At 42.4% G+C, this 25,881-nt stretch overlaps 2 protein-coding genes across 3 annotated transcripts in view; one reads left to right on the forward strand and one right to left on the reverse strand.

Moving 5' to 3' along the window:
• Positions 1 to 56: 56 nt before the first annotated feature.
• On the forward strand, positions 57 to 7,942 carry SAXO1 (stabilizer of axonemal microtubules 1). Its single transcript, XM_030237486.2, is given in 12 exon segments — positions 57 to 274; positions 1,747 to 1,841; positions 1,844 to 1,945; positions 6,254 to 6,277; positions 6,280 to 6,331; positions 6,333 to 6,467; positions 7,261 to 7,408; positions 7,411 to 7,467; positions 7,469 to 7,689; positions 7,691 to 7,852; positions 7,854 to 7,878; positions 7,880 to 7,942. Coding segments are annotated over 12 exon segments (1,302 nt in total).
• Positions 7,943 to 16,701: 8,759 nt separating this feature from the next.
• ADAMTSL1 (ADAMTS like 1) overlaps positions 16,702 to 25,881 on the reverse strand; it is a 392,370-nt gene continuing 383,190 nt past the window's right edge. For both annotated transcript variants that reach the window (XM_050987189.1, XM_018918349.3), the window contains 4 exons: positions 23,801 to 24,008; positions 22,468 to 22,577; positions 21,379 to 21,599; positions 16,702 to 19,635 (listed from right to left, as the gene is read on the reverse strand). In XM_050987189.1, the coding sequence (XP_050843146.1) occupies positions 19,529 to 19,635; positions 21,379 to 21,599; positions 22,468 to 22,577; positions 23,801 to 24,008 (646 nt within the window). In that variant the 3' untranslated portion in view covers positions 16,702 to 19,528. The remainder of the gene's footprint in view (positions 19,636 to 21,378; positions 21,600 to 22,467; positions 22,578 to 23,800; positions 24,009 to 25,881) is intronic.

Below are 25,881 nucleotides of genomic sequence, written 5' to 3' on the forward strand. Positions count from 1 at the left end.
AGAGAGCACCTGCCCAAGCCAGGAGCATCCAGTTTCTCAGGAGAAGGCTCTGGGAGATGGTTACAAAAGTCCAGGTAGACTCATCCGCAGCCTTTCCTTCATCAACTAACCAGGTCACCTTGTCAAAGAAAACAATCACCTTGGCCGAGCAGGACCTGGGACCTGCGTTGCACAAACCCAGGCTGACTGGGCTTTATCCTCTGGTTGTATTGCACTTGCCTTGTAATGACACTCCAGATGATCTGCTTTGTGACTCCCCTGACACTGAGGTCAGGTTAACTGGCCTGCAGTTCCCACACCCTCCTTCCAGCCTTTCTTATAGTTGGGGGTAATATTTGCTAACCTCCAGTCTTTTGTGACCTCCTTGGTTAGCCAGGGTGGCTTGTAAAGGATGGAGAGGTGGCTTAGTGATGACTTCTTTCAGCTCTCACAGTACCCATTCTGATGTAGAACTCGACTGACTCCGTCCTCTTCCTGTACCTATTTCCAGAAAACAATTCATCACTCTGGTGAAGTGTTGCCTACCTGTGATCCATTTCTTGGCTCTGGTACATATTGACTGTTTCAAACATGGAACTGGGCACCGACTGGCTTGGAAAAGACCCTCTCCATTACTGGGCTCTCCCTGCTCCTGAGGATGCTGAATGCCTGTTGTGTTTCAGCTTGTCTTTTCGTGACCCCTTCTTAAAAACTATGTTTGCTTTAGATTGCTCAAAACAGCATGCCGTGTGGCTGGAACGTGTGTGGCATCTACATAAGGACCCCTTGATGTTCTTGGTTATTTTTTACTTCTGATTTCTGTTCTTACACCTACTACTTTGCAATGTGACACGGACTTTTGAGACCCTTGTATATTTTGCTAAAAGGTATCACTAATACAGTCTATTCAGAGGTTCGGGCTCCTGCCCACTCAGCATCACTCCAGAAGCAAACTGCAATATTAATACTTTAATAGCTCCTATACTGACTGCTTCTCCTGGCTGACTGCCAATGGTCTAAGCAGATCTGCACACCAGTGGAGAAGTACTTGTGATGTAAGAAAGTGGATTTCCTTGTGCCAGGCAGCAAACTCTGCCCTGCACCAAGGGATTTGGGCAGTGAAATAGGTTCAGGATGCTGAATGTTGGATGGTCAAGTTTTCTTCTCCGTCTTGTTGTGGTTCTGCAAGGTTTGTCCTAGAGCTAAATAACATTACCTCAGAATCTAAAGTAGCTCTTTTAAAGCTGAGAAAAAGGTGACTGTCTGGCCGTGCTGATGTTTCTTTGCCCAGCTGGCATTTTGCTGTAAAACTGTTCTGATGTTACCTCCCCAGCCTGGGCTGAGCTGGTGTCCAGCATGGTCTGGGAAGGCTGTTGTTGCCTCTCTCCTTTGTTTCCTATACACACTAGATGGGCTGTTATAATTACTGCCCTCTAAAAGAGTAATTATTAATTTTAAAAGAAGTTATGTCTTCTGGTGTAATTCCACTGTAGAACAGAGATAGCTCTGTGTAAAGCCATTACCCTTGCTGGGTGGAAAGAAGGGGAAACCTGGCCTGGCTGGGGCTATTAAGAGCTGCCTCTGTTCCTTTTGCAGCGTCCATGTTTTAAAATGAAAAAGGTTTGTGTATTTCACTAACTGCTTGTATCATATCCAAACTTTCTTAGCTGGTGGAGGTAAGGGGAAGTATTAATTTCTTTGTGTGTCCAGAAAAAAAAGCATGTTTTTTCTAGAACAAAAAAGAAATAATGAAATTTTTCTTTGCAGAAGAGATTATATAGCTCATGAAATGTTGCCACAGAAACCTAAACCATCTGAAAAGCATGTCAAGAGACATGAGAATATGGATTTGACCTCCACTTACTTACCTCAGCCTACATTATGTCTCAAGTATCTTCATGTCTCTCCTGGAGGATGAGGAGACATATCCCTGGGACCAAGATGGATATAAGAACAACTTACAAAGGTAAGCTGCCCCTGCAGCTTTGTTCAGGATTTCACTGATAACTTCACTTTTTAAGAAGACAGAACAAACCATTGTGCAGTTTTTACTCCTTCTCTATATGAATGCTAACACGCTGTGCAGGAATCATGCAGACAGAAATAGGTAATACAGCACTGCATTAATGGTAGCATTGAGATCTCTCTGAATTCACCTCCTTTCTGTACCTAACAGGCCTACAGGAATCCTCGGCAGAAGCAGGGCCATGGGAATTCCTGTATGTTGATCCAACAACAGGATCTTTATCTTTAGGATGTACTGAACATATTCTTGGTATTGCATAGCTGATCCACATATTCAGTGGATGAGGTGTGTCTAAAATATACAGAATTTCCTAGGTCTGAGCAGTTCATGAAGCATGAGATCCTTTCTGTGTTTGCTGCGGAGTTATTCCATGAATGTACAAGAGATGTATACAAGAAATATAGACACAATGCACTCCAGCTCTGCTGCTGGTAAAGCAGGTGAGCTGTGCATCTAACTATGCCCTTGTTTCTCAATTGCACTAACTTGGTGACTTGTCTCTTTGGGAACTTTTCCCCCTCCTCTTCAGCAGCACAAATGGTCTTCCACATGTACTGGGAGAAAACTTTCAGTTACACAGTTACAGATAAATAGTTTTGTGTGTTTCTGTATTTCATTTTAGTCTGCTGTGCAAATATAATAGCTATAACTGGTGCTTGTTATTGCACATTTGTCCTGATGTACGCAGACAATATTTTTCTTGGAAGTGAAAATGATGAAAGAAGTTGGGGAATAAAAGGCATGTGAATGCATAATTTTAATTACCTGGCTGAAACTATTGAAAGTTTTACTTTATTCTAACTGCTGCATGTTTGCAGGTGCATGTTTGCAACAACATAAACTGCAGTTTGTACATCAAACACACAGGAAATGGCCATTTAGAATGACTTGAGTTGTGAAGACTATGACCCACAGGTGCAGAATATCTGTTTCTATACACTTTTGAACACTTTATTTTGCATAGGCAATTTCACCAGATGGTATTCATTGGAATAACTTTGGTGAAACCAATAAAAAAGTGGCTATGCGCAAGGTGGGGATCTGTCCTTCTGTGTTTAGATACCCTTAACTTATCCATATCTGAAACATATGTATGTTTTGGTCTTTTTTCAGTGTTTAGGTCAGCACCTGAAGTGTAATTCCAGAGCTCTAATAAAAGGTATCACAGTCACATTTGGTTATAATTTACCGTATTTTTCCAAACACTGCAAATGGAAATTTTTGTCCGAGCCCTCTCAAAGATCGAGTTGCATACTGAATTAGTTCTCTTAAAGGCCCAGGTTCTGCAAAAATTGAAAGTTTTCATAGCACTATTTTCTAAGTATTGCTAGGTTTTGGTGATCCCTCCTGTCATGGTTTAAACCAAGGCAGCAGCCCAGCCCCAGGCAACTGCTCACTCACTCCCCTACCTCCAGGATCAGGGAGAGAATCAGAAGGGTAAAAGCTGGAAAACTTGTGGGTTGAGATAAGTTTGTGAGTTGAGACAGTTTAATAGGGAAAGCAAAAGCAGGGCACAAAAGCAAAGCAGACCAAGGAATTAATTCACTGATTCCCATGGGGAGGCAGATGTTCAGCCATCTCCAGGAGAGCAGAGCTCCATCGCAGGTGACAGTCATTTGGGAACACAAACATCATCACTCCAAATGCCTGTCCACAATCTCCTTCCCCCCACTTCACGTACTGAGCATGATGCCACATGGTCTGCAATGTCCCCTTGGTCAGTTTGGGTCACCTCTCCTGGCTGTGTCTCCTCCCAACCTCCCAAGCACCCCCAACTTCCTTACCAGCATGGGGTACAAAAAAGCAGAAAAGGCCTTGGCTGTGTGTAAGCCCTGCTCAGCAATAACATAAATATCTCTGTATTATCAGCTCTTGTGTTCAGCACAAATCCAATGCACAGCACTATGCCAGCCACTGTGAAGAAAGGTATTTCCACCTCAGCCAAAACCAGCACACCTACCCAAGTATTCAGAACATTGTATTATATTAATTATAATAATTAAAATTTTGGAACAGCATCTAAAATAGTGCTGCTTTGGTATTAAGTTACCTTTCCTACTGTATTGTCATGTTCTTTCCCACTGAACACATCATATACCAAACGACACTGTAGGGTTAAGTTGTTGCTATTGCTTATCACAGTTCATGTCAGATGACTTTGCAACTTCAACTTTCAAAATTCTCATCGCCTCCAGGCTACACATGCAGATGTTTCTGCCTATCTTCAGTTATGTAATCTAATTGTAATTAAGCCTTTCTTGGTTACAGGGAGATGTGCCTAACCCTCCAACAGCATATGGTTCATATCCTGAATTCCCTCCTGTACCCCCTAATGTTTTCAAGACTGTGCTACATGGGAAACTATTAATATCTATGGTTAAGAATTAGAGTTGCAATAAAACTGTAACATATTTTGAAGGAATAGTAGTGCTGCTGGCTTACACTAAGTAAAATAAATTCATAACACCTATGAGGTCTCCAAACGTGTAGAGCCTTATAAATTAAAAAAAAAACTGAAGACAGATGGACTTGCTTATCATAGTTTGAATATTTTGCAAGAGCTGTGTGTTTTGTTACATCCAAAACGCACAGAGTGTCCTCCAACAAAGATGATGGGAGAACCTGAAAAGTTTTTTGGTAACTCTTGGTTGGCAGCTGAAATGTGAGATCTCTGAACAAACCTCCTCTTAGAGGTGGTCTGAATCTCATTAGCTTCTCACTTTTAAATACTTTATTAATGCATTTCCTGTAAAAACACATCTGTGTATGTTCCTGGTTCACCCTGTTGGACTGTTTCTCCAGGAAAATGATGTACCCTAGGCACGGGCACACAGTCAGCATCTCACCAGTGTGGTGGTGCCTGGACATCTCCTACTTCCCAAGGGAAACAGGAATGCCAAACTCTGATTGGATTGAAGAATTCAAATATCCTGATACAAATACCCTAAATGCATCATTTGCTCTATAGTGCTTTGACAACTAGACTTCCTTCCTGTGCAGAGTCTGCTGGAAGCTTATTTGCCTCATGGCTCCTGGTGTGGTTTGAAAGGAAGGAAAATTATAAAAAGAAAACAAAAACCACCCCTTGGGTTAGATCCAAGATTATTTCATTTCAGCTTCCTAACAGTAACCATAATGGTCTCTAGGGAAAGTTGCACAAAATTACTAGGAAGGGGAAAAACTATGGTCCTCTGGCCTCAGCACTGGCTAGAGTCAGTTTTGCTGTAGATTCCTAGAGTGACAGCACAAATCTTTTAACATTACAGGGCCTCATTTATTTCCCTGATATCCTGTCAAGAAAGGAACATATGAATGTTCCTAAAATACCACCTAAAATGTTTTCTTAGTCATAAATTTGGATAGCAAGATTTCTGGAATATGGGCTATTTCTGCAATATAATTCAGTGTTTCACATTAGTGCAGAATTTTTCTGCAAATTTCAGCACAGTTTTTCCAATAAGGAAGAATTGGGACAGAGTTGCAAGTTCCTTCTCAGTTTCTGTTTGTTCTGACAGCAGGAGCATCATGGAGAGCAAAGCCAAGGGCCGAGGAGATGCCACACAGCACAGCTTGCTGACACTGAGGTGAGCTGCAAGCCTCTGAACTTGGCAAACCATAGGCAGCATTCCAGCTGTGCAGCTGAGGAATGGGGTCAGCCACCAGGCCAAGTCAGAAGGTAGAAAGAGGAAGGCTGGCACTGCAGCTGAGCCTTTAGAGTGGAACCATGGACGTCTGGCTCTCCTTGTCCTAGAGATGCTGTGTGAGACATCCAAACAGCCTTCTGCAGACACAGGCATACTCTGTGCTCAGAGCCAGCCACAACACAGCAGCAGGAAGGTGCTTGAAGTAGGTCAAAAGCACTTCCTTGATGCTACACCTCCATGATTCCTGGTTTACTGAGCATGAGGATGGCACCCACTCAGTTACCTGCAGAAAATGTCTCTGTGAGACTGAGAATACAAATGAATCTTCCCTCATGGTATTTCACAGTCTCTGTAGGCATGAGTGGGTACAGGACTGTTTGATTCAACTTTCTGTGCAGATGCACAGCATTTCTGGGGCTTTACACAGTAGTGCATAATGTATTCTACAGCTGCTCTTTGTGAAGAAGATTTGTGAAACACTACATCATAAACAAAACAAATATTTATTGAAGTAGAAAATGCAATGATCATAATATTGATATATGGCTGAAGTTGTCAAAGGATTTCAGCTGAGAATTTCAATATGGTTCCTCTTTCATTTCAGATGATTGTGTGTTACACAATGAACCAAGACAGAGCAGATAAGACCAAACAATAGGTTTGCTCCATCAAAAGAGAAATGTTACCATTGTCCAGAACAACAGTTTCTACAGGGGGCTGGTTGCCACTCAAAGCTGTAAACCTCTGAATCTGGGCCAGAAAAGCAAGGCTCCCTTTGAGTACATAACCAAGTACAGAATAAATTATGGGCAGAGTCCAATAAGAGGATGTTTAACAAGTCCAGGTGCTGAGTTCTGCATTTTGGCCCCAATAACCCCCTGCAGCATTATAGGCTGGGGATGGTGTGGCTGGACAGTGCCCAGGCAGGAAGGGACCCGGGGGTGCTGGTGACAGCCAGCTGAACATGAGCCAGCAGTGTGGCCTGGTAGCCAAGAAGGCCAAGGAATAATGTGTATTCCTGTACCAGGAATAATGTGGCCAGCAGGAGCAGGGGGGTCATTCACCCTTGTACTCAGCACTGGTGAGGCCACACCCGGAGTGCTGTGTCCAGTTCTGGGCCCTCAGTTTGGGAGGGACATGGAGACACTCGAGTGCATCCAGGGGAGAGAAACAAGGCTGGTGAGGGGCTGGGAACACAAACCCTGTGGGGAATGACTGAGGGGGCTGGGGTGGCTCAGCCTGGAGAAAAGGAGACTCAGAGGTGACCTTGTCACTCTCTGCAAACTCCTGAAAGGTGGCTGTAGTCAGGTGGGGGTTGGTCTCTTTCTCCAGGCAGCAACTGACAGAATGAGAGGTCACAGTCTAAAGCTGCACCAAGTGAAATATACGGTATTGAGTAATAGGAAAATTTTTTTATGGAAAGAGTTATTAGGTTCTGGAATTGTCTGCCCAGGGAGGTGGTGGAATCATCATCCCTGCATGTGTTTAAAAAAAGGTTGGATGTGGCACTTGGTGCCATTGTTTAGTTGAGGTGTTAGGGCTGGGTTGGACTCGATGATCTTCAAGGTTTCTTTCAACCTAGTGATCCTGATTCTGTGATGTACTACCTCTTCTGGTGAAACATTATGTCCTTAAAATTCAGATATACAAGGTCAATTATGTTTCATTTGATGGCATCACTGCACATAAATTTTCTTACCAGGGGTGGGCTGGTCAGCCAACCAAGCTTCCAAAACCATACCAGACAAAACCAGTCCCTGTCTTCCTTTCTCTACTACAACTGAATTTCAGGAAAAACCACAAAGCTGGACTACAGCCTCCTGTATTCACCAGAAAACCTGATGCATATCTTCCTCCTCTGGAGAAAATGGACATTCATACTTGGACACATTGGAAGCACCCAAATGAAAAGCCAGTCAAGATGTGTCAGTCTTTGGCCCAGCCTAATAAAGTTACTGAGCCATTTAGTAGCTCTTCTATAGTGAAGGAAGACTATAAGCCTTGGCTATGAAATAGACTAAAACCTATCACTCATGCTCCAGACTTTCCCGGCAAAACCAATAGATTTCTTGGCTACATTTTGGACCCATCATGGGCCTCATTCTCTCACAGTTATGTAAATCTACAAACCTGTCTGCTCAGGCCCAAAGCATCACACTCTCCTAGATGCTAAAACAACCTACACTGCCAGTTATACACCAAAGATGCCTGGCCCCTTACAAAGACCCATCCCAGTTACATCTTTGAGAAAACTGATGCTGACCTCTTGATTCTATTTGGTACCTTCTTTTAAACCAGTTGCTGGTTTCATATTTGGAGAACTCTTAAAATAAACCTAATTCCCTGGCACTGGCTTTTTCTGGTTAATTTATACAAGTGAAGAACATAAAATCCAGGGAAAAGACATATTGGTTTTTGTTTCTCTGTATTTTTTTTAGTTTTTCCCACCAAACTCTTGCTTATTAATTAAGAGATCTCCTCCTCCTGAGACAGTAGTAGAAATATCTCTTAGTAACAAACTTTATTATTTATGTAAAGGGGGTTCAGCTCTGTCCATAAAACAGAGGTAAAACAGGTGAATTGCATGATTTGAAGTTACATGTAAAAGTCATTGCTGGATAACAAAGTCTGGGATCTGGCCTTTTTCAGTATTCTCACCAAAGACACATACAAAAGGTACAATTACTGCCTAAATATTATTGAATATTGCACTTTCATAAATTGTGTCACTGTGCTGTCCAGAACTAGGCTCTCAGATGGGAGGTCTGTGTGCCAAAGATGCCACCCTAGGCTGACACCTTGTAGGAGAACTTTTCCAATAAAAGCTCTTCACTTCAGGGTTATGGATGGGCACCAGAAACATCAAAGAGTTGAAATGTTGCTACAGCTCTGCCAGCAGCTAGAGTTGCATTATGTTTTGAATGAGGCCATTATTAAGCTTCTGACCCTAACTGTTCATTTCTTTGTCCAAAGTGCTTTCTGTAGGCATACGAGTGTTCTATTAGCACTATGAAACTTCCTGACTTCCTAAGCACATTCTACTTTCCTAAATCCTCCTCTCCCTTACTCCTGGCAGCTCTGGCTGTTTCCTGAGTATTTAGCTCAAGTGCTAGCTAAAGCTGTTGCATGCTTGATGATTCTTGTGGGTCCCTTCCAGCTCAGGGTATTCTATTTATATATGACTCTATGGTTCCGTGAAAGGCTTGTGTCTGACCATAAAGCAGCATTTAAAGAGGAAGATAATTTTCTGTGTAAAGGTATTTTAAAACTTTGGAAAAGCTATGAAACCTGTTGGGACAGAAATTCTTTTTAAGTGATAGCAAGTTAAAGCCAAACACATTCCATCTGAAAATAGGAATGCTTAACCCTGAGGGTGGGAAGCCACTGGAACAATACTTTAGGGGCAGAGTGGTTCTGCTTCACTTGAAGTCCTTGAATCAGTCCTAGAGGCCTTTTCTAAACGTAAGTCCTAGTTCAATGAAAATTATGTTCCTTGCAAAAGGAAAAATGCAGCAAATCTCTACAGATTACGCTGAACAGAAGGTCCAAACTATGCAGTCATTGATGACTTCACACATCCTGCAGAAATTCACTAATCTGTAAAATATTCACTCACCCGTGGTGAGGTATTATACCTAGAGTATGTTTGGCCTTTTTTTTTTCAGGCTCCTCCTATTTTACCAGCCAGTCTTTTTGAATCTGCATTTCTTTGATATTTGATTTCTACAAGAAAGTACTTTTTCTTCCCCATCTTTTTTTCCACTAGTTATTTTTCTGCTTTTATGTATCAACCTGTAATTCTGACAATTCTGAAATAAAATTTATATGAAAAAAGATAGCTGAGGCTTGTGACTGCAGAAAAGATTGTTCTTTTATGCATAAGAGCTCTCCAACTGTTCTTTCAGCTCTTTGATATGTGACTGGCAGGGAACACAGAACAAGGAGACTCTAGTGTGTAAATTTATCTTTATTACAGGTTTGCGTGGATCTTTTTTGCTAGGTGGAAGTTAGTCTTATCAAGCTCAATAGCAATGCAATATTCCACTTAGCACTAGTAATTGCTGGGTTTTGAACATTAACAACGGGAATCTTGATTTTCCATGCAGTGGACCAGCTCGGACCAGCATCAAGCAGACCTGACTGGTTTTAATCCAACACTTCCAGAGCATGAGACACAGGCTTGGGGTTTTTTCTTTTTTTCTGCTTTTTACCTCTATTGAAAACAATATATGATAACACTACAGAAAAAAGTGATTTCTGTTTTGTGACTTAAGGTGTAGTTCAACAGAAGTTTAGGCTGATTAGAGCTTGGGCTGCTGCTGTTTCACATTTTGTTCTCCTAGAGCTGCATGGTTTCCCATTGCCCCTCTTTTGATAATAACATTAATGCTGTCTGACTGCATGATGGGCTAAATCAGAAGGATTACCTGTCTGGGTGAAAATCAGTATTTTAGTAAGATTAAAACCCATTTATTTAATTTCCCTGAATGAGTGCATGATGAAGACATGCTGTTATCAACTTGGGTGCAGATGGTCAGTGAACAATCACATGGATCTGGTAGCCCAGACTTGACTTGGCAGCCCTCCCTTTGTTCAGTAGTGCATTTAAAGTAAAGCAACATTTTCTGTGTCTAAAGTTTAACTTTATTGGAATTAGGTAGTGTCATTAGAAAATCGGCATAAGAGAAATACAGAACATTATATAATTATAATTTAGTATAGAATTGAAATATTTAACACAGAAAATGAAGTTGGGCTGCTCTACAGTACACAGGATTTGGTTACTTTTTTCATGCAGAATGAGTTCATGGATAAAGATGAGGAGAAATTAATTTTACCTGATGTTCATGCCAATTAAATTTAATTTTTTCTTAGAGTCATCACATTCTCAGTAATAGGGAAGTAGAAAGAGCTTAAAATGTCACTGAACTGCACTACAGGCTTGTGTAATTGCTTTTGAAGTGACATAGTGGAGGAGGAGGAGAATGAAACTACCTGCATGCATGGCAGCACCAGGTGCTAGTGCTAGATAAGAAAGAATTTGTTCAGAAACCTCTCAGGTGCTCTGTAGAGATCTTGCCTCTTTTATGGGAGAGTAGGGAGCTGCCTGCCTTTGGCCCCCCAGATTCAAGAGTGGGCCTGGTATTGTTTAACTTCTCCACCAGTGCCTTGGATGAAGGGGCAGTGCCCCCTCAGCCAGCTCACTGATGGATGGCACAGAGCTGGGAGCAGTGGCCGATACCCCAGAGGGCCGTGCTGCCCTTCAGAGGGTGGAGAGAGGGGCAGGGAAGAACTGTCTGAAATTCAGCAAAGGCACATGCAGGGTCCTGCACGTGGGGAGGAAGAACCCCAGGCACCAGCACAGGCTGGCTCTGACCTGCTGGAAAGCAGCTCTGAGGAGAAGGACCTGGGGTTCCTGGCAGAGAGCAAGCTGTCCATGAGCCAGCAGTGTGACCTGGTGGCCAAGAAGGACAATGGTGTCCTGGGATGCACTGGGAAGAGCAGTGCAAGCAGGGTGGGGGAGGTGATCCTGCCCCTTTATCAGCCCTGGTGAGGCACATCTGGAGTGCTGTGTCCAGTTCTGGGCTCCTCAGAACAAGGGAGACACAGAGCTGCTGGAGCTGGTCCAGTGGAGGTGACAAAGATGATGGGGGGACAGGAACATCTCTCTTGGGAGGAAAGGCTGAGGGAGCTGGGCCAGCTCAGCCTTGAGCAGAGATGACTGAGAGGGGACCTCATCCATGTCCGTGAGTATCTGAAGGGAGGGTGTCAGTGGATGGATCCAGGCTCTGCTCAGCAGTGCCAAGCAACAGGACAAAAAGCAACAGGCACAAACTGACACACAGGAACCTCCACCTGAACGTGAGGAAGAAATTCTTTGCTGTGCAGTGACCAAGCACTGACTGAACAGAAGGGTTGTGGAGTCTCCCTCACACAGGATATTCAGGACACAATCCTGTTCCACATGCCCTGGGATGACCCTGCTTGAGCAGGGAGGTTGGACCAGATGAACCCCTTTGGTCTCTACCAACTTGACCTGTCCTGTGGTTCTGTGACCTTGCACTCATGATGCAGCACAACACTTCTCACTCAGTAAACAAATGGGTGGAAAGAAGGAAACAGCTGTAGTCAACACCCTACTTTTAAAGAATGGATAATGGCATCAATACCTAAACATTGGCTGAAGTACAAAGCCTACTATCAAAAAGTGTTTCAAAGACCAAAATGAAAGGATGAAACAAAGGGACTTTGTCCTTGGCAGGGTTGAGGATTGTGCTAAGTAATAATGGACTAAAAACCTCACTGTCAAAGTAATTTACTACACTGTGACTGTTGTCAGTGTTACCTATGCACAGGGACAGTTTAATTATGTACACTGCAGAGGCTGCTTGGAGGAATAGCTTCTATCTGCCTCCCTGAAAATAGACAAGAGGTGTACTCACCAGCACTACTGATCCCCAGGCAAAACATAGTCTTTTTGGCAAGCCTTAAGCACAAAAGCTGAATTAAGGAGACATGTGCAAATTAAAATTTTAGAAACGTAGCAGCTTAATAGAAGGTTGTGAATGTTTTCATAGCTAGGAGGTAGGCAGCACTTCAGTTCCTCTCTGGGAAAAAGCTGAGCAAAATTAATTAATTTGTCTGTTCTCAGTGAGAAACAAAATGAAACAACCCCAGAAGTTACCTGTAATAATGGGGAGATAAATAATGATTCAGTTTTGACTTGTATTATATCAGCCTTTCAACCACCTGTGTCTGCAAGGAATACCAACCCCAGTGCCTTACATCTGCAGGAGGCATTTCATCTGGAGGTTTGCAGTTGGCAATAGTTGAGACGTCAAAAAAAATCAGTAAATTATGTACTTGCAGTCTAGAAATATGAACCAGCGGCAAATTTGTGAAAACTTTAGCACAAATTCTAAAAAGGGCTTCACCCAACACCATGGATTACTAAGGAGAGTAAATTGTCAGCACCTCAAGTGTTTCAGGACTTGAAAGATAAGTGGTATGCTTCAGCAAGAACTGAGTGTGTTCATATCACAGAGGGAAGCAATACAGATCTTGGGCATGGTATTCAGGAGACAGGAAGCAGCTGAATTTAAAGTGTGAAAAAGCAAACTTTTCTTTGAAAGACAGAAAAAATATCTTTCCTGAGGCACAGATATGATCTCCCTGAGGCATCTGTGTTATCTCAGCTGGGAAGAGGCATTCAGGCAGAGAACTGTGTTCATTGGGATGGGAAACTTCCATAATGAATATTCTGAACAGAGCTCACTTTCGGCTGATTCCTCTAAAAATCAGTCTTCTCCCTTGTGTAGCAATGTCTCCCTGCCTCTTTCCCCCTTTGGAAGCAGTTGTTTGATGACCTGTTCTCCTCTTATGGTCTTTTGGGGAAATACTCTTTTGGGGCAATATGATTTTCACTTCTCTATGTGGTTGCATGTCTGTCCCACAGAGGTTTCTGTCTGCATTCAGAAGAGACGGAATAGAGTAGCTCTAAAACTGGCAATGCTGTGTTCATCTCTGTATTCCCTGTTTCCACTAGCTCACTGGTTCTGTGCTTGCTGGTGAGAACTGTCCCCAGACTGGTGAGAGGGCTCATGTGGCACTGCCTAACACCATTACACAGCCTAAAGCATACTGCTTTGCTCTCTGCTTAAAAAAAAAAAAAAAAAAAAAAGCCTGTGAGATCCTCCCTGCACAGCTGGACTTGATTTTCTATTATTTGTGTGTAGTGGGTTAACAGTGAGATTTTTCTTTTTTTGGTAATCAAATCACGAGGTTGTATGCCATTACTTGAAAACTGACTCCAGGAGTGTTTCAGAAGGTGAAGTGTTTTAACAAGCATCCACCAACATTATTGGCTATTTATTCAAACCAATAATTTATGCTTTAAAAAAACCCAAACCAACCAGCATGTTGAAAAGGGTGGGGGAAGTCTGCCTATAGCCCAAAATAAACTATTCCTCGGTCCAACCATTAAGCACTTCCTTAAGAGAAGAGAAATCCGTCCTGGCTCCTCAAGTGGAGAGCAAGCTGTTCATGGCTTCTTGGGTGTGATCCTTCTGGTCCATTATTGAGCTTTCCCACTGTCCCTAAGGAGTTTTTATACAAACCATGCAAGATCTTGAAGCAGAAGACTACTTTATAACACTACAGAGTGTAGTGGTAGTAGTGAGTGGTTTCCCACGCCCATGTCATCCTAAGCATGTGGGGATAACTACATGCTTATTATTGAATTGTTAACATCCTGCCACTGCTTTAGAAAAAGACTATTTACATGTAACCAGAGTCCAACCCTCTGGTGTCCCTTTCCCTTTTAGCTGCACAAAACAGCATTCTTTAGCTGCATAAAACAGCATTTTATTTATAGCTACACAAATACAAAGCCTTTCTTTGCAAAGGCTTTACAGCCTAGACAAAATTCTTGCTTTTCTCTTTTGTCCTTCTCCTAAGAGATAAGCAGTGTGTTAGCAGGAAGGATAGAGAAGTGCAACCCAAACTTGCTCTGCTTGCAGAGAGGAGTCTCCTGCTCAGTCTCTGTTCAGCTGAGGCCTCAGCTGATGCAGTTCTACCTGCTGTGCTGCATCCCTCCTAAAATCTCACGGATTTAGCCAAAATTAGTCTGGTCTGTCAACGGACACCCTGTGTATTTTTGTGTCTGGGTAAATGTGGACGCACCCTGTGAGACAGGAATGATGCCACTGGTGTAGCAACAAGTATTGTACTTAAGTGAAAAAGCAGGTGAAAATATAAATATGTATTTCAAATGGAAAAGGAGTTGCTGATAAGTGTCTTTTCCCCTTATAAAACTGGATAACTTGGGTTGCAATTGCTGAAATGCCTCAGTGAAAAATTTATATTTAAAAAATTTTAAAAATGGCTATGTATATGACCAGATTTTAGATTTGATCCTGACTGGACAGGAGTTGTTGGCTGGAGCTGATGAAAAGAAATGTAGGTGAAATAGTGATCAACCAATATGCTTTGGTGTGAGAAATGTGTAAGATCAGTAGAAGAAGGAGATGTGATTTTCTCCTCCTTCAATTTTGTGCTAATTCAAGTATTTGACAGGCATTTTGGTTTACTTTCTGCAAAACTGGACAGTTAATAGAAAACACTGTCGATAAATGTGTGTATATATATATATATATATATGTATAACTTTAAAAAAGAGGATGAAGGGAGTAGTTAAATCAATGATCCCCAAGCTGTGGTTTGCAGTTGATATGTACAGCCAGAGTTAGCATTAGCAGTTCTGAGCTTCCCACCTGCATACACTGCTGGTCTGGGAGCAAACTTGACATTCAAAAGGCTTTGAAAGCATCTCTGTTAAAAGTTATGTAACTGAATTAATGCAGATTATTTACTCAACTGCTACCTAAAATGATCAGACACTCACTGAAAGCTGACATTAAAAACTTTTGAGGAACTTTATGGTTCTGAAAATCTGGAAAAGAGTAAGCTTTTGGTTGACGTTCTTCTACAAATAGAGGTGTCAGGTGATGCTGATCTAGAATAACCAAATTTATTTACGAATCTACATTGGTGCACCCAACAAATGGTAAGGCCTTTTTGTTTGATAAAAGGGAGTTTGCAAGAAGAATCCTAACTTAAAAACTAAGCAAGCTCCACCTGCAGTCCATATAACTACATCTGGAGAGCAGGAACAAGATTTCTAGCTAGAGGTTACTTTGGAAAACCCTGGCTATGGCTTCTATTTTCTGAGATCATGCATGCAGACACAGATGCCTGGAATAGTTCAGTGTGCTTTCCTTGTCACATTAGAGAGGCTGGGAGCAGATCTTCGGTGGGGAACCTTTCTGTATCCTTCTGTTTGGTCCAGAACTGTTTTTCTTTTGTGAGGAAAATTAGTCAGGAGAGCAAAACTGGAAGATTGCTTTTAAGGTTGTGAGTGCTTTTTGACTTGAGTAGTAACTAAAGCCATAAGAGACAATAATTATTCTTTTGAGAACATATGGAAACCTGTTCATTTTACACACACATTGGCTTCTACGCTTGTTTGACTGAAAGTGAATGATGAAACTCCCATTGCATTCAGTACTGTTGCTTGGAAGTCTTAGGTCTGGTCTTTGACTTGCTTGTCTGTGTAAGGTGTCACTTGCCTGCAGTTTAGGTACCTAAAAAACATCTGCAGAAACATCGTACAAGGGAAACTGTCAAAAAATCAGAGCAAAACTGCTGTTCCCTTTTAGCAGAGACATATTTTTGTTTGACAAGGGCTACTGCTTAGTTTCCAAACCTCTTATTTTTTTCTTTGTTAAGAATAAATATTTATTAACTTTTTTCTTCTTTCCTTTCATAATTCAGACCATTACCACACTTCCTTCTGCACACACACCTGAAGCTTCAGGTAGCTGGCAGGTCCATTACTGAAGGCAGCAGCAACCTGTAAGGATAGACTGAATTAACTGGTATTTCTTTAAGCCACAGCTAAGGAAAGTTATGTCTTGAAGCATTGCTACTTAAAAAAAGGAGTACACTTTTATTGATCTTCTTGGTCCTTGGACCAGCTTTATACTTCTGTAAGAGCAATAGGGATAAGCCATTAGCAAATAAGAATAAAATAAGGCAAATGGAGAATTAAAACATATATCCAAGATACCTCCATTCTGAAGGAATGTCTGAAGAATCCTAATGTCCGAAGAATTTTAAAAAGGAGATATGACATCTCCTCTTTCCCCACGGCAGGTACATCATGTGTACTTTGTGTAACAGGTGTGTGCTGCTATCATAATCAAGAATAAGGACAGAGAACTCCAACAGCTTTGCTACTTTGGCTTTTGTTTTTAAGATTAAAAAACAACACGTCAGACAGCTGTAATTAAATAAGTAAGCTGCATTACTTGTACAAAAAGTTATATAAATACAAGTTTGCTGTTTTGTTTTCTCTTTAGAGAAAGCATCCTTTTAAAAAATAACCAGTAATCCTTATATTACTGAGATGCTGCCAAGTCACAATTCAGAAGACAGACATGTGAAATTAAATCCACACTGTGCAGAGACAACACAGTGGCCCCACCAGATCAGATCCTTTGTGTTCATCCTGTGCTCAGTTACACAGTTAAAATAGAACATGTGATAGCTTGAATATATTTTGCTTTTACACAATAGAAAATACTTCCCCATGCTGCATTTTGTTACCTAATGTATCAAAAATATCCATCACATCGTCATCATCATCATTGCTATTATTATGTTATTAAGGAATTGTCCTTCATTCCATGCATAATTATAATTTCACAAGTTAAAAACATCATGCCTCCCTCTTGTCATTATCTATAAAGCACTCTGTGCACAGTGAAGCAGATCCCCAATTAAATGCAAGTGCTATTAAAATTAAGAGAAATACACTATTGCTGTTGATTTCAGAGGAACAAAATTCTGGGGAGATTAAAAAACAAAATAGTTTTATCTAGAAAAAATAATGTACAATTATTAATATTGCACTTTTTATACAAGAAATCCTAATAAATATACAGAAAAGATATACATTTACATACACAGAAAGTCATTCTGATTTTTTTTTTAAATAAAATTTGCACTGATACTTATTTCTTGAAGACCCATTTCTACCAAGAGCATTCACTGCCAGACGTGCTTTGAAGTAAGCCAGTCTGAGACAGATTAATGTCATGAACCTGGCACTGACCTCAATAATGGACCCTAGTTTTACTGAAAAATCCACATACCATGAAAGCTGTAGCATAGCAGAACTTGAATGGCATTTCGTAAATATACCACAAGGCACTAGCCCCAGCAGGAATTACAGGAGAGGCACAACCAAACCTTTCATTTAGAGAAGGTCTTGAAGCAAAACCTGAGATCAGGTAGTTCTCCTCTAAATTCCAAACTCTTTTCTTTATAGATTTCCTCTATTTTTATTTTTTTTTCTCCTGAGCAAGCAGAGAATGCCCAGGAACTAATATCATGTAGCACTTCACTAGCTGAATATCCACAGCAGCTGGCCAGAAGGAAAGAATCATGGCCTGCATGCAAAATCCTGCTGTGAGTGTGATGTTTGAGACTCACTTTTTAGACTGTATCTTCAAGGTGTTATACATGGACTTAAAGATCTGCTTTATAGCACCTGTTTTGCTGTGGGAGGCAGCTGGAGAGGAGCAAGTTTCTTACAAATTATTTGCATTAGTCCAATGGGGCTGATGCTAAAGTAATTCTGTTTCAACTGAGTAGTAACAACCATGAAAATTCAGAATAAAGTTTTTTTCCTACCAGTTATCCAAAAGGCTTGGCTGCCAGGAAAGAGAAATTTCATGTTAACAAAATAGAAAACCCACTTCAAGTTCTTTTCCAAAACCCCAGGTCTGAAAGTACCAGAACTTTGGGAAGCAGTACCTTTTTTTTTTTTCTAAATAAGTGCTAGCAGGATGCAGTATGCAAAGTGTCTCCTGTTGATCACATATAATTTCTATCTTTCCTGCCTGTGCTCTCTAGGGAACAGTGTTTGCAGGTTTGTACTTAAGTTTGTCATCATACTTATTCTCCTTTTGCTGGGTAATTATTTACATCAACCACTACACCTCTGTGCTGAGGACAACCCTTAAATCCTCAATCCTCCCTTACAAGCTCAAACTAGAAACATTTTCAGGTGTATTTTAGATCCACTTATGTTACAGAACACTGCTCAACTTCTCCAGACACCAGATCTCAAAGATCACAAGGATGACTCTTGCCTGGTGTAGGAAGGAGAGAGGGGTTTAGAAATTAAAAATGCTTCCAAACTTGGATGTAAGAAATAAGCTTACACAGCAAACTCATGTGCTTGTGTTCTCAAGGTAGTCTAAGAGAGATGAGAGCTGCTCAGCAGAAAGAGACCTGGGGGTGCTGGTCAACACCTGACTAAATGTGAGCCAGCATGTGCCCAGGTGCCCGAGATGGCCAATGACATCCTGGCCAGTGTCAGCAATAGTGTGGCCAGCAGGACCTGGGCAGTAATTGTCCCTCTGTCCTTGGCACTGGTGAGGCTGCACCTCAGATCCTGTGCTCAGTTCTGGGCTCCTCACTGCAGGAAAGGCATTGAGGCACTGGAGCATATCCAGAGAAGGGCAACAGAACGGGTGAAATATCTAAAAGACACATTCTATAAGGAAAAACTGGGGTAGCTGGGGCTGTTTAGCTGGGAGGAGGGCTCAGGGGTGACCATATTGCTCTCTACAACTGCCTGAAAGGAGGTTGTAATGAGGTGGGGGTCAGCCTCTTCTGCCATGTTTCAAACAACAGGATGAGAAGAAATGGCCTCAAATTGAGCTGGGGAGGCTCAGATTAGATATTTTAAAAAATATTTAGTGAAAAACTGTCTGGGCATTGGATTAAGTTGCCCAGGGAGGTGGTGGAGTCACCATATCCAGCAGTGTCCAAGAAGAGTCTGGATGTGGCACCCAGGGATATTTTAAGGGTGGGTATGGCAGCGCTGGTAATGGTTGGACTGGATAACCCTGAAGATCTCCCTGGCCCTTGATAATTCTGTGATTCTGTAATATGATGCTAGGTTTTGACACTGATCCTCTTCCTCACCTGTCTCTTGGTGTGTCCTGCAGGCATGTACACAGATTGAGGGGAAGCTCCACTCCTCTCATACCCATTTCTTGGTGTCATGGGTCTCTCTGACTCTGACCCTCATGACCATGTTTATCTGCATTCTGTCTCCCAGATTCATAGTAGGGGAAACTTGTCAAGTCCCTTTACAATGATTTGTTAAAGTTTTTTCTTTTAAAAGGGAAATAAATAAATAAAATGAAAAAGATCATTCCATCCATCTGTATTTTCTGCAAAAGCCTTTGCTTGGTGAAGAAAAGGCTGTGATCCCCTTGTTCCTCCATTTTCATCTCGTCTGTCTTCAAGATCTTCCACAAGTCCCACAGCAACGTGATTTAAATTGGGTGAGCTGGCAGAGTTTGAGCTGCTTCACTTTCTCACAGTACCTTGTGGTGTCTCTGCACTCCACTGCCAAAGGGGAAACAAGAAGAAGAAATGGTGATGAAACTATGAACAAAGGATTTCTCACCTGAGAACATGTGTCCTTGGGTAGCCAAGGGAACCTTTGTGTTGGGAACTCTTACTGTGAGCATGAGCTTGACATGCAGCAAAGACCGAATGTGGATCAATGAAGGTTGGAAAAATTTACTTTCAGAGCCTTGGGAAAGGGCTTCTGAAGCTGCTCCAACACTGTCAGTTTGTCACCTACCAGTATCTTAGTGGGGCTCTAGCAGTTTCCTAAGGGTTAAATCAAAGATGAAAAAGTAAATTAAACTGGATACTTGTTTTAACAGAGTAGCCAGAGACACTTTGGCCAGCTTTGCACACTTGAGGAACCAGTGGGCGGGAGTGCCACTCCAGTTGACTGGGTGTTGTCCTGAGTTTTTCACAGGTCAGAAACCACCCACCATGAAGATGTTAAGACACCTTTTGAACTCCTCTAGGGCTTATGTTCTGGTACCCTTGCACAGTTTTTAAGGCCCACAGCCTCTTGCTTTTTAGTTTGGAAAACTGTCCAGTATCCCTGCAAGACCCTGGAATTTGGGACATTTCTGTATAGCAGAAAGAGGCTGGAGTGTCAGCAAAGGACCTGCTTGATACCTGTATTCTCCCTCATTGCTTCAGCTTCCCTTAGAGCCCCCCAAACTCATGAGTTTGGACCTAGTAGTCCACTTAGCTGAGAGGAAGCATCAGAGCTGGTGTGAATATAGGCAAGCACATGTGGGTTCTGCTACTGCATCAGCAATGATTGCAAGGCAACCAGCTTGCACAATAGCAGATGCAAGCATAATTTCCAAACAAGCACATTGTCTTTTCTCTTTTGTTCATTTCATTTTTTTTAAATTAGTAACTTTTCTAGTTCCTTGGCAGGCCAAATTTGTTGCTTGTAATCTGAAAGAAAGCAGTCTTGCCTGCAGGATTTCCCATCATCCACCTAACTCACTGGATTTGGACTACAGCCGTTAAGTCTGGTTGAGATTTGTGTTTGTCCTTTTGTACCATTAATGGAAAGTAATAATAGAATCATAGAATGTTTTGCATTGTAAGGAGACCTTGAAGATCACGTAGTTCCAAGCCTCCTGCTGTGGACAGGGATGCCTGGACCAGGTTGCTCAGAGTCCTATCCAACCTGTTCTTGAAAACCTCCAGGGATGGAATATCTAGAGCTTCTCTGGGAAACCTGTGCCACTGTCTCATCACCCCCACAGTGAAGAATTTCTTCCTAGTATCTAAACAAAAACTAATCTGATTCAATTTTAACCCATTCCCCCTTGTTCTGCTACTACAAGGCTTTGTAAATAGTCTTGCCCCATTTTTCTTGTAAATTCCCTTCAGGTACTGGAAGGCCACAAAGTAGGTCACCTAAAAACAGGGCTGTACAATCCCATTTCCCTCAGCCTTTTGTCATATGACAGGTGTTCCATCCCTCTGACCAACTGGGTGAACTTGCCCCAGAAGACCGCACAAATTATTTCTCATGCTGCTAGAAAGGAGACATAATCCCAGCACTAACACCATTGCCAAAAGCCTCCCCAATGGGCAGCATTCCTCTCTGGGATGCTGAGCTTTAGATACTGGATTTTGCACAGGGCTGGGCAGGATGTTCCCCAGGATGCCCACTGCAAGGTCCAGTGCTGCGTTTCTGAGAGACGACTCTCCCTTCTTTCCTATTCCCGCACCACTCAGCCTCCCCTCCTCTGGGCCAAGTACCGTTTTCACAGGGTGTGATGTTGCAGCGCTGCCAGTTTGCTGGTCTGGGCCTCCAGGAGCAGTGGTGCTCCATGACAGGCTTGTTGGTGCGGACATGCAGGCAGTCCACGCGCCGCGACTGGAAGCCGTAGTTCCCGCAGGTGGCCGTGCAGACGGTCCATAGGCTGACCCTCCAGTGCACACCGCAGGCATCGGTCCAGCAGTTCTGGGTGCTCAATGGCCTGTGGGCCCCAGGGGGGGAGGGAGGGACAGCAAACATTACATATCCCAAAGGTAATTCACTCTGAGTACTGTATGCATCAGCAGTTTTGGACTGCTCTCAAGGACCAGACCCTCAGTGGGTGCACACTGGTATGCCAACACCAGGCTAAAGGACACTTTGAACTGTTTGGGGATTTGGCTGAAATGCCCTCTTCACAAAGGGCCAAACCAGAGATCTGCTGAAAGGTGAAATGAGTGGTGACCAGTGTGGTCCAGCAGGACTTTGTAACTTTTTATAGCTTTACTGCCAGTGGGAACAGAACCAATTCTCTGAAACCCTTCTTTTTCATTCAAGACAGTCTCACAGAGTATGTATAGGCACACTTGGTTCATATCTGTTTGTCACACAGGCAGTGAAAAGGAGGACTGGGAGCCAACAAGCCAATCACATTAATCTTCAGTCATGATCAGTCATAATTTATATACCTGTATCACGTAAAGCAAATGTCATTACAATGTTGACAGTGGAGTTTATCTGCAGGAAAACAAAACCTGCAGGAAAACAAAACCCTTTTTTTCTGTTAGAGTTTGTGTTTAAACAAGTGAGAAGACTGGCACCTTAAGAAGATACAGCACAGCCTTGCAGTCAGGATTTGGCCTGCATAGAAGATTTTCCAGTTTTTGGCCAACTGGCCTGAAGCTCCTAGGAATACACAGGGAACTCCAGGCTATAAGCCTGATAAGATGTGTTACACATACTGTACAGGTTGCAGCATGACCTCTTTATCACGTAGGGGAAACACATAAGTTGTCAGTCAAGCCACTCGTCCACCGAAAATGTCTGAAAAGGGTTGTGGGTTCAGACATGAGACATTTCTTGGTAGCTACCTTGGTAAGGAACTGCATTGATCAGATGACACAGAAGTCCCATCTTTGGTCTGGCAAAATATCTGTCGGTGCTGTACAGCCAGTCGAGGTCCAATGCAAGGCCCATTACACTGCAAACACAGAAGATTCCCTCAGGACAGGTAAAAGACAGGGAAAGTTCCATTTTTATAAAACTGCTAGTGAAATAAAGTGCATACTGCCATTCAGAGACTATTGAGATTTCAACTGCTTTCTGGACCTCTGCAAGCTTTGAAGGCTGACTGTGCAGCCATTTTCTGCTCTGCCTCACTCTCCTCCAGCAGCATTTAAATTACATTTCTGTATCTGCTCTGTAGATTCATTACCTCTTCTCTTCAATAATTTAATCTTAAATACATCTGTTAGGGGAAATTAAATGCTCTCATGCCATTAGCCAAGAGCCTATGATCCATTCAGGAAATCTCAACACATTACTTTCACTGTGCATTTTGCAGCATATGAATTGGCCAAATAACTAAGAATGCATTGAACCAAGGACATACTCAACTCCATTGAATAATTTAAAAGCATTGAAGGACAATAAACAAAAGCAGGAAGTATGAGAAGCACAAAAGATATGCAAACTTTCTCCAAATATAAGGCCATCCTAACATATTCAAGCTTAACAATTACATTTCAGTTTAACTCTCTTAATCCCCTCCTTTGATTAAAATATAACTTGGTATAGGTATGAAACATGTATTTCTGCTATTTTAAAATTACATCAATGATTGGAAACTGTTTTTCTAAGTAATTTTCTGGAAATTACATCAAAGAACTGAAGGCTGAATAAGGGGTCATTAGTGTGAATCACTAGCTTAGAACACCATGGGATTACACAGTGGAGAACACTTTTTGGGTTCTCAGGCAACATCAGCAACTCTGTAAAACTGAATTATTGCACAGTCCTTCTGCCTTCAAACTTATCACAAACATCAGTCCTGAATCCAGCCAGTCAAGTCTGAAGCACTCTCACAGGCTGGTAAGGGGAATTAAGACTTGAAGAAGGCTATTTCCCTGATGTGTCAAAAATCACTGTAACAAGGAGCTGCAGACCATTCTGCTGGAGGACACAGGGGTCTGCAGTAAAAGCCCTGGTCATGAGTGTGCTCATGCTCCTTCCTAGTGATTGTGAGAAGCTACAGAAATCCAAGCAGGCTGCGCATCACATACAGAAAGAAGGACCTGAACAAATTAGTGTCTGGCAAACTACAACCTAAAGCTACTAGGCTGACAAACCTCTACCCTCATTTTCTGTCTCTGTTTTCCAGCCCACACTGTGGGACTGTCCTTGGAATGCTACTTTGTTCCTTACCTGGCCCCAGGAGGAGGCTGCCCACTCAACACAGGGCTGCCTGTTACAGCTCTGTGTGTCCACAGGGTGCTTGGACACCTGGGCACAAGCCTCGTTGGACATTGGGACAGAGCTGCCTTTCGCTGTCAGGCGCTGGCACGTCACTCGCCGCGTCTGCAGCCCTCCACCACAGCTCCGTGTGCAAGGAGACCAGGATGTCACCATCCAGCTGGGAGAGAAAGGAGAACAGGTCAGGGAGCAGGCACATGCCGCGGTCTGCAGCATCCTTGGCATCAACTGGTCTTTGTCAATTGGACCAAAGACAGGAAACAGTAGGTTGGCTCATTTAGGGTGTGATCCTAGAACATCTGAGTGTCTCAGCCACCCACAGTTCTCACTGGAAACTGTTCAGAGGATGAAAGCTGAGAAAACTCAAATTTTTCATTAATTTATCTCTCTCGAGGCGCTTTGGGCCCAGAATTAATTTTCTTGCCTGCAAAGCTGTTTTTAGAGGCTTAGTAAATACTTGTAGCCCTGGCACAGGGGTTGGGCAAGTCTGTTGTTACATGATGGTGCCAGGGAGGCCTCGGTCACAAGCTGCAGTGCAATGCTAGGACTAGCCCAGTAGCATTCCTTAGTAGGGAAAACTACCTCTGTGTCATTGCTGGAGTAACTTACAGGCCACTTCAAACTTCTGAGAGAAGAGCCAAAAGCCTGCTGGGTCCTGCTGGTGCCTGCATCCTCTGGTGCATCCCTGAAAGCTGGCATAATCCAGAAAAGCCTGAACACTGCTCAGGAACAGTTAGCCCAGGGAAGGAAGGACACTGCTCTTCTTTCCTCTTAAGCTCAGACCATGCATTTACCAGCTTAGGCTGAGGCTCTGAACCCCTGTGTACTGGCCTTTAAAAAATCCAGCTAAAAGGCTGTAAATAACAGAAAATAATAGTCTAATGCATTTTGTTATTGTACGGATCATTAGGTGAAACAGTCATACAGTCAGGTTTGGGAAAGTGTTAGGTATGAATAGGGAGAATGCAACTGATTGTTAGTTTTCTGAACAGTTTTATGGTCAAGCCAGCAGTTTGCTTCATTAAGTTTCTGGATACTTGGCAGGATTTGTGTGGTTTTGGGAGTAAAATACTGCCTATCACGTCCCTCACCAGCAGTGTTTATGATTACTTTACAAAATAGGCAAGAGGCATTCTCCAGTCCCATGGAGAGACGTCTGTTTCTATTTCTCTGTCTTCTGCGGGTGATTAACTCCAGTGGTCTCAGAAATAAGTATAAACAAACATATTCCCAACCTGGAAAACAAGAACACTGGTGCTTTTATGCATTTTGGTGAGGCTGAACCTGCAATTTCCGCACTGCTTATAAAGCTTTGGGCTGCATGTCAATCAATTTTTATTTCCAAGCTTACATCTCAGCAGTTTCTCAAGAGCTGAGGGAGGATTTGGGGTTGTGTTACAATTCAGGGAAGGTATAAAAAGACATAAACCATTCCCGTGGAATTTATTGTCAACAGCAAGGAAAACTGCTGCTAATGAGCATGTTTCATATTTCATCAAATCTCTTTTGGTTTCTTTCTTATGACTCAGCTGGCAGCTCAGAAAACATTTGCCTGCAAAGAAGAGCAGGAATATATTTTAAAAGGCAATTAAACAGAAACTTGCAATATGCCCAAGACACAGCAAGAGTGGTGAATCTGGTCACTTCTCATCGGGTTGTTTAGTTCCTCTCCTTGCCTCCAGCTTAGACTATCTTTTTTTTAATACAAGTCCCAAGTCACTGTTGAATGAGTGAATGTCTGTTGAATGAGGAAAGTTGTACTAAATTTCTCTTGAGATGCTCACTACTTTTAAGTGCTTGTATACTGAAACATAACACATCTGCATTGGAAATACGGGAGAGGAGGGAGTAACACCATGAAAAATATGGAAAAACATGTTTACACAACTCAGCTAATGTGACAATGAACTGCAGAAGCAGGACACTTTTAATATGGAGGGAGCATAACACTACATTGACTCTCTGGATAAGCTCAAGACATGCTCTTTTTTGCACCAAAGGGTGTCTAAAAAAAAAAGACTTTCTGAGGGGCG

This window comes from Serinus canaria, chromosome Z (assembly GCF_022539315.1).
Source record: "Serinus canaria isolate serCan28SL12 chromosome Z, serCan2020, whole genome shotgun sequence".
Taxonomy (NCBI): domain Eukaryota; kingdom Metazoa; phylum Chordata; class Aves; order Passeriformes; family Fringillidae; genus Serinus; species Serinus canaria.